This window comes from Chenopodium album, chromosome 24 (genome assembly GCF_948465745.1).
Source record: "Chenopodium album chromosome 24, dcCheAlbu1.1, whole genome shotgun sequence".
Lineage (NCBI taxonomy): Eukaryota > Viridiplantae > Streptophyta > Magnoliopsida > Caryophyllales > Amaranthaceae > Chenopodium > Chenopodium album.
The window spans coordinates 11424892-11436137 of NC_137857.1; the positions used below are offsets into that span (position 1 = coordinate 11424892).

Below are 11246 nucleotides of genomic sequence, written 5' to 3' on the forward strand. Positions count from 1 at the left end.
ACAATTTAAGAGAAAAAATATAACTAAGTGGTTATTGCTTTATTATTAGATATAGATATAGATATTAGATGGTCGTAGAACATTGAACTTACATTATTAAGTTTTTAGCTACAACGAACATTTCACATATTATTACTCCGTATGACCAAGCTCACAAAAAATTCGTTTGAAGAAAAATACGTTAAGTATTATTGAATCATGCAAATCAATTAAGAGTTCTAAACTAGATTAAGATATGAAGGGATGCAAATCAATTAAATATTATTTAATAATAATTTTGAAATAACATTGTCAAACTTTTGAGGGTTTTAAAAAATAATTATCATTTAAGATTTTGGTGGCTTTTTTATATTTCTACAAAACCACTATATAGGCACATAACCAAATAATACGTATTAAAACTACCAGATCTATCACCCAAACCAAAAGTGTGACTACTCGCTAATACAACTTCTATGCAAGAGCTAACTTTTTCGCATGCATCTAGGATACCCTAGTAAATGATAAAAGTTAATTCAAGCTCGAGTATAAAATCAAAAGCAAACTCAAACAAACCAAATCCTTAACAAGTCATTATCAGAATGTTTTTTTATTTATTTTTTTTTTTATTTCAAACCAACCGATGCTCAAAAGCAAACTCAAACAAACCAAATCCTAAACAGTCATAATCAGAATGTTTTTTTTTTTTAATTTTATTTCAAATCAACCGATGCTCAAAAACAAACTCAAACAAACAAAATCCTTAAAAAGTCATAATCAGAATGTTTTTTTTTTTTTTTTTTTTTTTTTTTTTTTTTTTTTTTTTTTCAAATCAACCGAAGCTCAATTCAGATAACTAAATCAGCTTGTTTGCTGCTCTACATGTGTGCTTGTTTGGTACTCAATATTGATAAATGAATAAAAGTGTTACGCTTGCATGTTTGCTATCTCAAGGCAAAAGTGTGTTGCACATTCCAAGCGTACAGATGGACCTTGATTTAGCATCACTTTTTTTTTTTGAAAGCTTTAGCATCACTTAGATCAGTTAAATGGGCACACATTAAAAATAAGTATCATCATCCTGAAATTCTGGTTTTATCTACAGGGGCAAAAATATTTGCATCATGGTATCATCAAGTATTACGGAGTATTACAACAGTACAGACTACAGAGCTCATAAAAGTCTACCAAATGGAGGATTTGGGGTTGTGGCGTACATATGGTTACACTGCCCTTAAAATAATTTTTCCTCTTATTGCTTAGTAATGGCGGCAGCTCTGCAGATCAATACTTTCTATCTATCCAAAAAAAACCTATCTTTTTTGTACAAGTGACACTATAACAGTCACGTGATCAAGCTTGCCACCACTGTATCCAGGATGACCAGCCGCCTTTGCTGCATCAGCAAAGGGACTTCTTGCAGATTCTGACCTTCCCACTTCTGCTGCTGTGGTTGCCAAGAGTTCTGCTAGGTCCTGCTAACGGAGATGGAAGAAATATAAGACTCAAATTTAGTTATCAACGGATGGGGAAAGCCACCTTTAAGGGCAGTGAAAGAGCCAGCAAATGAGGAATACTTCGGTGCTGATGAAGTGAGAAAGAAAACAAATTGATTTGAATCAAGCTTTTTACAATAACGTGACTGCCCTCTGCTATCAATTAACCCCAAAAGCAGCTTTGTATGTAGTTTATTTTCAAGGTTGAAGTTCGGAATATAGGCTCCCAAGGGGTGGATGCAACTTATCAGCTACATGAATGCAATTAAGAAACCCTAGGCAAATGCAGCTCCCACATATTTTCTACCAAAAAGGCAAAAATCTAGGTTTAAATATGTTATTTCCTTAAACCTTAGCAACCAATAGGTAATTTTTTTTTTAAAAAAATATATTGATTCCTTATGACTGTATGAGCATTTCCAACAAGACAAGACATTAAAGATAACAGCATACTGCCACTTGATAAGTTTTACACCTAGTATTTTCTGCAAATTACCTGGAAATTCTAGTAGCAACTTCCTACTGTTTACGGGGAGAAGTGTGGTGATGGTTGGAGGGAATGCATTGCATGTTAAAGATTTCTTTCAACAGTTAATAGACTTTTCATTAATCTACAAAGCATCTAGGATATGGTTATAAACATACACTCCCCAGTCCCCACATCCAGCAAATAGAGAAGATCTAAATTGGGTGGTGTTGTTAAGGAACAGCTACCTGGACGTATCACAATTTGCAAATTACCACTTGAACGGTGGTGTGAATTACATGTCCAGAGAGAATTGTGAGGGGTGTGTCGGTAAGGCCGTATGGGCTATATAAAATAAAATAAAAATAAAAAGAAAGAAAATGAGCATTGACAAGAGAAAGGAAAAAAAAAAAAAAAAAGGTATGGAAAGGAGTGATTTTTTAATTTTAGTTTTTTTCTTCAAGGATGGAAAACAAGGATCCGACCAACGAATTTTTTATAGTACAAACCAAACCGTAAATGAGGAACAATACTATCCATAAATCCCTCACACAAAGTGCTCATTTGTTTACCTCAAAGCAATGATGAAAAAATTATCAATCCTAAGGTGTTACCTGTTACTATATGTGAAGACCAAAGAATGTCAGCGAAGTCTACAACTAACTATTGTTTTTAGCACAAGATGGACAAAACTTAAATGTAGCTGAAATAAACAAATAATAGGTGGATGACAAGTTCTACACAATGTAGATGCTTAAGGACAAAATCTTCCCCTTTGTCACTTAGATGTGGACCATGTGGTTCAACCAGTCAACCTCAGAAAAATCGAGAATTCGAGATGCAGGCTCTTGATCAGCTTGATACTTAATTTTAGTGTGTTCAGGCAAGGGACTGTTTCACAGTTTCATCACTACAACTAGTTGTCCTGACCAGGTTTTAGTGTTTCGGAAAAAGAGGCTTTGTTGCCTCTCTAAATGTCTTTGAGGGAATAATTTAGCTCTAACCCAAGAAACCTACTATCTTTAATTTTGTTTTCGTTCTAAATTGAAATGGAAGATCTGATGAATTATCAGTTGAAGAAAAATGCTACTTGAGGTACACACCTGTAAAGTCATCCCAGCTTCCAGAACTTTAGAAACCATGGAAGCAATTTCTTGATCATATAGATTATCAAAAAGGCCATCAGTTGCTGTTAGGATCACATCGCCATCTTCTAAATCAATATGGTATTCCTGAAAAGAGCATAATACCAATATTACCATCGTAAATCTCTAGCAGGATATTTAATATGACAACATAGCTGTTTCTTTTTGTCATTAAATTATTAGGAACTATAGTGCATTCCTGCAAACCCGGAGATCCAGGTTATCTAATTATAGGCTAATAGCTTTGTACTAGAGAATACCTCAGCATCTTCCACTGAATCATCACCCAAACCAATTGCATAAGGAAAACTGAACTCGTGAACCATTGGAGACGATTTTTGGACGACGGTCCCATTCCGTATTATAACAAATCCCGAGTCCCCAATATTTGCCACATGGAGGACCTACACGAACAATAAATCATCAAAAAACTGACCTCACAGAATTAAGAATTCTTACATTTAGAGCCAAAATTATGTTAGTTTCTACATTAATAAGCTGAACATTCTAACTAAGCATTCACATATTCAATAGAATTCTGTCAATCCAGATAACCAAATTGTGCTGCGCTAGATACAGTAGGGTGGATACCTGAATAAAAGAAGTTACTTTGGTTAATTGTTGATTAAAATAGAATCTTTTTGAATACTTAGAACCTCATCAGAAGATATGCGGCATACAACAAGATTGAACGTATCCCCAACATTTGGATTTTACAATTCAATATACGAGGAGAGAGGACGTCTCTATTGCCAAAGACAACTAACTTAAACCAATCCCTTTTAAGTAGATATTCATGGTATCTTGTCTATCTCCTACACTAAACCTGAGGATCCACGAATGAGTAAATAAGAAGCCCACTTAAACATGGAACTTCCCATAAAATCAATTTAGAGACTTTAGACATCACATTAACACTTCAAGAATATAGAATTGCTAATTAAAAGAAAAGGGAAAAAAAAATGAAAAAAGTAAAATGACAGAATGTAGTCATCTACAAAAAGATCAAGACAATTCAACCAGTTTAGCAAATATATCTTGAGACCCATACATTTTTGGGTCTTTCTCTAAGAGGATATATGATTTGTACATGTGATCAAATAACAAACCATTAAGAGATGAACAGGACATGCCCTCTAACTACTCATTACTTAGAGTGAAAGGCAAAAAACCAACTCCGTAAAGTTACCTCTTTGTCAAGGTGAGCAATCAAAACCCTAGCTGCACCAGTAGATTGTGTTATTGCAGCACTTTGCTGGAGAAGCTGTTTGACGTTGGTTAATCTAGCACTCGTGCTCTTTAGTAGCTTTTCACAGTTTTGCATGAATTCGTGAGCATACAATCCCATGTCCACTCCTATAAACAGAAGACAAGAATCAATTAGAAAATAATTTATCTGGAAGACTGGAAATAAGAATTCTAGAAATGAAACTAAATATACTTAGATAAAGGGAAAATCCATTAGAAACCATACAAGAAAATAATAAACTCTCATCATAATAGAAAAACAAGGAATCCCAATACGATGTACTAATGTGCAATGTGATATATCTGCTGATTGATGGGTAAATCTGCATGAAATATTAAGTTATCTCTTTCCAGAACACATATTTATCAATAATTCCAGCACCTACAACAAACACAGAAAAAAGCAAATTTGGCAACTTTTACATATTACTTCCTCTATATGAGTCCAATTAGGTATTCAATTTATTTGAATGAAAGAACATGCTACTAACAGAAGGTACGCAGGCAACAAGAGTTACTTCATAAACGATCGATCAATGCAATCACATGGAAAGCATGTAGTAAATTTTTCAAAGCAGCACCTCATCATGCTCTCAAGCAACTAATGGGTGCAAGAATGTAACCACTTTCATAAATTTAAGCTACAATAGTTCCTTTCAATATCATCACAGACAACACCACCATAGAGATGTAAATCTTTTGAAAAGGGAAAACAAGTAGATAAATAGGCCACTCTTTATTTTTAAGCATCCATTTTACTTATTGACACCCCCCGCCCCCAACCCCTAAAATCTAAAAGCAACAGGGAGTAGTCACAAGATCAAGTTGGTTAAATTGTAACTATCCAGAAATCCAGGACCACAGTAGAGCAAGTTGGCTTTTGATGATTACAAATTTACAATGGTGCATTATTCATCAATCAAATTCCTCTTCACAGTAGAATATTGCTGTTCACTGTTAGCAGGCTAAACCAAATGTCTCAAGGGCCACTTCTTGTATTTGTAGCCTAATAAAGGCATCTAGCATCATGATAATACTGTGGAGAAGCCAGTTAATAGTATGAGAATTCACCTCCAAGGGACCATTGACCAACGCCGTCTGCCACACCAAACCAGTTCTTGGAAACAAAATGGGCATCCTTTCCACCTGTCAAAGCCTGGAAATTATTATTCTTTGTATTACTGAACTGAACGTAGACTAAAGGTCTGAAAATCAGTTTATTAATTTTCTATCATTCACATGCAGTTCAGGTTCCCCAATAAAATGAATTAGTAACTTTCCCAAAGTACAAATCTTCATTGAAAACATGACAACTTCACAATATTCTTGTAGAAACATCAGCATGGCCTTGTCTCTACAAGTTACCCACAAATTTCTGATTAGCTAAGCGTTATGCTTTCAGTCAATATTATGTACATACTGGGAGTTTGACTCAACCAGAGGAATTCATCTGACCTGACAGAGACTATTTGCTCTCTCTCTCAAAATCTTTAACAATTAAAAAAGATGAGCTCGCATTAAATAGATTATCCATACCTCAGGAAAATGTTCCAATGATGCAACAGCTGATGAAAGAGAAAAGGCAGGAGATGAGTGTTCCGCTTCGTTCAGGCTGAAATGGAGTAGGCATACAAGAAACAAGCAGCTAGAATAAGATGATAGCTAAAACATAACCAAGGTGGTGGTATGTGCACACATACTAACATCACCAGTAATCTACTAGATCAATTAATGAAATAACTCAAATAAGTAATCTTATTCCTATGTTCCGTTTTAATGTTCCTGCTATCCTTTCATAGCCCCTTCCAATTTATTGTTCCTGTTTGGAATATTCCATTTATTACCTACTATTTCCCTATATTGATTGACTAGCCCCCATTAAGAAATTCAATGCCTTTTAGCCCACCTAATGGGTCCCACACAACCCAATAACTCGACTCAACCACTTTTACATTTTCCTTTAACGGCCTTTGGTATTTCCCCAAATTGCTTGTACATTCAATAAAATGGAACGGGGGTTATAGCTTATAAACTAAAGAAAAATGCAACGAGGGAAACATATTTGTTTGATGATTGGCAAAGATTTTAGACACCTTATAAATAGTTCATCTTTCCTCCTCTCCTCCCCTCCACAGTCCTCCCCCCTTTCAAAGCAGTAGCTTAAAGTCTACTATAAAAGTCAACAATAGGAAAATTTTGAAGTAAATAAATTCCCTTTAAACCATATTCCATGCTTTAATACGGACACACTAGATGAAACAGTAACCCAAGAATGAGCGTATGAGGAATTATGCAGACTTGCAGAGAATATACAATTATGCAAGCATATTGAATGGCAAGTATTTGATCAATCACTAGATAACTCAGGTAATAGTTACCTAAAAGTTGGGGGAGGGGACACCCTAATTTGCAAGGTTGCTTTAATTCAGGCAAAACGAATTTAAGTCTACCTGTCAAGACCAATTTCTGGTGAAGATATCTCTGATGTAATAGGACCCGCTGCTACCAGACTATTAGTAATATCATCACCAGATTGTGTAACAGTATTATTTATGGCATCATGAACCTGAAAAAAAACACATCAAAAAATTTCTAGATACAAAAGAGAGAAGAAAAAAAGGAAAAACTTATTACTAATACAGAGGAGATGTTCTTGAGAGCTTTAGGCAATACATAAGCTACATAAATGAAGCCCTATCAAAGTCCAAAGATATAATAATGACATAATACATGTCTTTGTTTATGGTCAGCTGTTAAAAACAGATTGATTTTACAACTCTTACTAATTACAAAGTGTGCTCAGCCTAATCAAGTTAGTCCCATGCTGTTTCTTTGCAGGAAACCCAGGAAAGTACCAGACATCACAAGTTATAGGTAGGACTGCTACTTTGCACACATAAAGTGCCCCAAATCGAGCTAGTTCTCCAAACTATTCTCACAAATCTCAAAGAGATAATGTATCAATTTACCAGCAACAAATTCTTTGGAAAAAGAATAGAAAGTAAAATAGTTCTTTCTCCCTAAAACCATAAGTAATTTCCTTTCATTTTGCTTTGTTATATATATACACTACATAGTTATCTATGCCTCCAAATCTATGCTCTTCTCAGGAGATTTGCTCTTGTTATCCGAGAGCAGATAAAATATGACATTCCTCTAGCAAGACAATGCATAGCTCATGCACTTCTTATTGCAAAAGGCGCGAGTCTTGGATTTCCAAATACAGTGTCTCCTTGTAGAAAATACATTCTTTAACTGGCTACATCATTGCCCCAAAGTAACTTTAAATAGTATTCTCTAATATAATTGTAAATCTGTACAACAAACTTACCACCTGGGTAATAACCTACACTGATTGTAAGTTCATTTTAGACAGACTACATAACTAAAATATTTTTGTGAATAAGAAATGTTAATTGTTAAATAGTGAAAGTATCATACTATGTAGATAGAGATCATATTCAGACAGGGGAAGTCCTAAAAGGTCAGTATTAGTTTTCCTAAACATTGTCATTTAATTTACATGTGGCTTATCTAAGAAGCAAGAGATATCAACAAGAAAAATTTCCAAGAACAATAGAAATGACAGGAAAACCACAATATTCCCAAACACTGATTGAAGCACTTTGATGCATCCACACTTTCACATGCATCAAATTAACAATCTGTTACATGGAAGAAGGGACAACTTATTCGGAAAGCAGAAATATTATGACTATCGTTTAATCAAATTGAAACTTTCCATGTTCAGCGGTTCTCCTAGAGTCCTAGTTCTATGTGAAGATATACGAAACAACCTAAACATACCACATATCCATTTCTGCAAACATAGAAATCTCACAAGCAAACAAAAGTGGTTAAATGTAAGAAAGGGAAATAATGAACTGCCTTTTCTTTTCAAAAGCAGAATAACAAAATATCAATCTAACCTTGTTGGAGTCTAAAAATGATCCCAAGCCAACAACATCATCTTGCAACTCAGAACTCGTTTCTTCGTCAAGAATTGGTTCTGCTTCGAACTTTTTAGACATCAATTCTACTGAATCGTCATCCTCATCCATTGGTATTGGGTGATTCACCGTAAGGACACATGCCTTCTCCGTCTCATCCTCCAAAGACACTGATGTATCCTCCGCAATCTCATCCTTCACAACTGCCTTTTTCACAATCTCATCCTCCACGATCTCGTCCTCCACAATCTCATTCTTCACAGTCTCATGCTCCAAAGACACTACCTTATCCTCCACAATGTCGTCCTTCACAATACTGCCCTTCATAATCTCATTCTCCAAAGCCACTACCTTTTCCTCACTCTCATCCTTCACAACGTTTCCCTTCACAGTCTCATCCACCGAAGACACTACCTTATCCTCCTCGATCTCACCCTCTACAATGTCGTCCTTCACAATGTCGTCCTTCACAGTCTCATCTACGAAAGACACTACCTTGTCCTCAATGTCACCCTTCATAGTCTCATCCACCAAAGACCCAACCTTATTCTCCTCAATCTCATCCTCCACAATTTTGTCCTTCACAAAGTCGCCCTTAACAGTCTCTTCCACCAAAGAATCTACTTTACCCTCCCCAATCTCAACCTCTACAATCTTGTCCTTCACAATGTTGCCTTTCACAGCCTCATCCACCAAAGACAATACCTTACCCACCTCAATCTCATCCTCTACAATTTCGTCCTTCACAATGTCGCCCTTAACAGTCTCTTCCATCGAAGACACTACCTTATCCTCCTCAACATCATCCTCCACAATTTCGTCCTTTACAATGTCTCCCTTAACGGTCTCTTCCACCAAAGACACTACCTTACCCTCCCCAATCTCATCCTCCATAATCTCACCCTTCACAATGTTTCCCTTCAAAGTCTCTTCTACCTTATCTTCCACAATCTCATCCCTCACTATGTCACCCTTAATAGTCTCTTCCACCAAAGACATCACCTTACCCTCCTCTATTTCATCCTCTACAAACCCGCCCTTCACAATGTCGCCCTTCAGAGTCTCTTCCATCGAAGACACTACCTTATCCTCCTCAATCATATCCTCCACAATTTCATCCTTCACAATGCCCCCCTTCAAAATCTCATTTTCCTCCAAAGACACTACCTTATCCTCCACAACACCGGCCTTCACAATCTCATCCTCCACAACGTCGTCCTTCACAATCTCATCCTCCACAATATCGCCTTTCACTGTCTCATCCTCCTCCAAAGACACTACCTCGCCCTCCACAATGTCGCCCGTGACAGTCCCATCATTCACATACTCATCCTCCCAAGACACAACCTCCTTCTTCACAGCCTCATCCTCCAAAGTTTCCACCACACCTAAAGCTTCAACATCCAAACCCGTCTCACCGACATTAGACAGCTCATCACCACCATGTTCAACCTCATAATCATCACTCTTCTCCCTAGAACCTTCATTCAATTCTTCATCCTTTCCAATCACCACACCAACACTCGAATCACACATCGAAACGACGCCATTTCCTCCCTTATTCTCATATTTCCCCGCATTAAAATCACTCAAATTCTCAACTCCTGCCACTGAAATTAAACCACAATTATGCTCATCTTCAACAGAATTTCCACTAAATTGAGCTTCAGACTGTAAATCAACAACATTATCAGCATTTTCCTCACCAATTTCCTTCAATTCAACACTATTCTTCTCAAAATTCTCCACCTTAGAACTCTCACTATCACTCTCACCATCATTAACAGCATTACCTTCTAAACCTTCATCACTTTCTCTCTCCAATACCACTCCAATTTCGCCATTAACATCATCCAAATTTCCAGAAATCTCACTCGCATCACCGAATTTGAAACTGACACTACCATCAGATAGCTCTGCACACGAAAAAAAAAAAAAATCAAAATTAAGCGTAAAAAATCACAAAAAATCCTCAAAATTACCTCAATTAGGTTTTCAACACTACCAATTCTAGAAATTATCTGAAATTGCGAAGAATCAGAGCAGAGTTTGGTGAGCACTGAGGAGTGAGATAATCTGCGACGACGAAGAGGAGCGAAGCGAACAAAGGAGAAGGTAGAATGAGGAGAGAGAGTGAGAGGTGAGTAGAGAGAGAAAATGGAAGAGAAGTTGGTGTGTAGCATGTCCGCCATTGGAGGACTTGAGCAGAAGCTCGAGAGTGAGGACTAAAATTTGATATTATCATGTTTTTTGCATTAATTATCGGTGGAAAATTACGTGGTAGAATTTAATTGGTTTAGGTTATGGTGTTTTTAAATTTTTGTGGTTTGATGAGTTATCGTCACCTTTTGGACAAGACTTTTGATGAGGTCAATTCGGGTTAAAACGGGTTCATTTGGTTGACGGATTATACGTCGATGTGGGTTTAATCGAGTTGATGTGGGTTCGAGATCATATCAATTCAAATCATAATCAGGTAAAGTCTTAAATATGTCACGTTAGTTGGGTTGTAATCGGGTCAAATTGGGTTAACTTGGATGTCTTGAAACGAATTCATTTTGATGAGGTGTTGAATGGGTCCGGTTAAGAAATTTAACGAGTTGGTTCAATTGTTGTTAATTTTTAGTCGGGTGAAAAATTATTTGGGTCATATTCGATTATAGTTGAAACAATCAGGTTGTACATACATGAGTTTTGTTGAAATATATATGTTGGAGTTTTGTGGAATTATATATCTTGGAATCTTTTATTTAGTATTTTCTGAGTACATAATTATCAATATGTCAACCCAAAGTGAGAGGTGTTCTTGCATCTAATGGTATGTAGTATCTTGGAGTTTTGTGGAATTATTTATCTTGAAAATCTTCTATATATGTAGTATTTTGAGCACATATCAATCAGGCCCGGCCCTGAGGGTAGGCGCCGAGTGCTGCCGCCTAGGGCCCAAGGCTCAAAGTGAGTC

At 36.4% G+C, this 11246-nt stretch overlaps 1 protein-coding gene across 3 annotated transcripts; it reads right to left on the reverse strand.

Annotated features, from left to right (window-relative positions):
* Positions 1-1039: 1039 nt before the first annotated feature.
* Positions 1040-10511, reverse strand: LOC145612555 (uncharacterized). 3 transcript variants are annotated; one of them, XM_081667903.1, is made up of 9 exons: positions 10290-10510; positions 8264-10200; positions 6785-6900; positions 5871-5946; positions 5406-5490; positions 4276-4442; positions 3347-3490; positions 3045-3173; positions 1040-1454 (listed from the first exon to the last, which is right to left on the reverse strand). In XM_081667903.1, exons 1-9 carry the CDS (start codon positions 10474-10476, stop codon positions 1293-1295), a joined length of 3003 nt encoding a protein of 1000 aa, XP_081524029.1. In that variant the 5' UTR covers positions 10477-10510; the 3' UTR covers positions 1040-1292. The 3 variants fall into 3 exon arrangements, 2 of the variants coding, with proteins under 2 accessions (XP_081524029.1, XP_081524028.1); XM_081667902.1 differs by having other exon boundaries at positions 1040-1457; XR_014106640.1 differs by lacking the exons at positions 1040-1454; positions 3045-3173 and having other exon boundaries at positions 3352-3490; positions 5406-5480; positions 10290-10511.
* Between the last annotated feature and the right edge of the window lie 735 nt (positions 10512-11246).

Bases quoted from the DNA above. Each gene is read 5' to 3' on its own strand.
- LOC145612555 (XM_081667902.1), bottom strand. From the start codon at position 10,476: ATGGCGGACATGCTACACACCAACTTCTCTTCCATTTTCTCTCTCTAC. The intron at 5,947-6,784 runs GTAGACTTAAAT...ACTCCATTTCAG, and splicing joins CCAGAAATTGGTCTTGACAG to CCTGAACGAAGCGGAACACT. The intron at 3,491-4,275 runs GTAACTTTACGG...TTGTTCGTGTAG, and splicing joins TTGCTCACCTTGACAAAGAG to GTCCTCCATGTGGCAAATAT.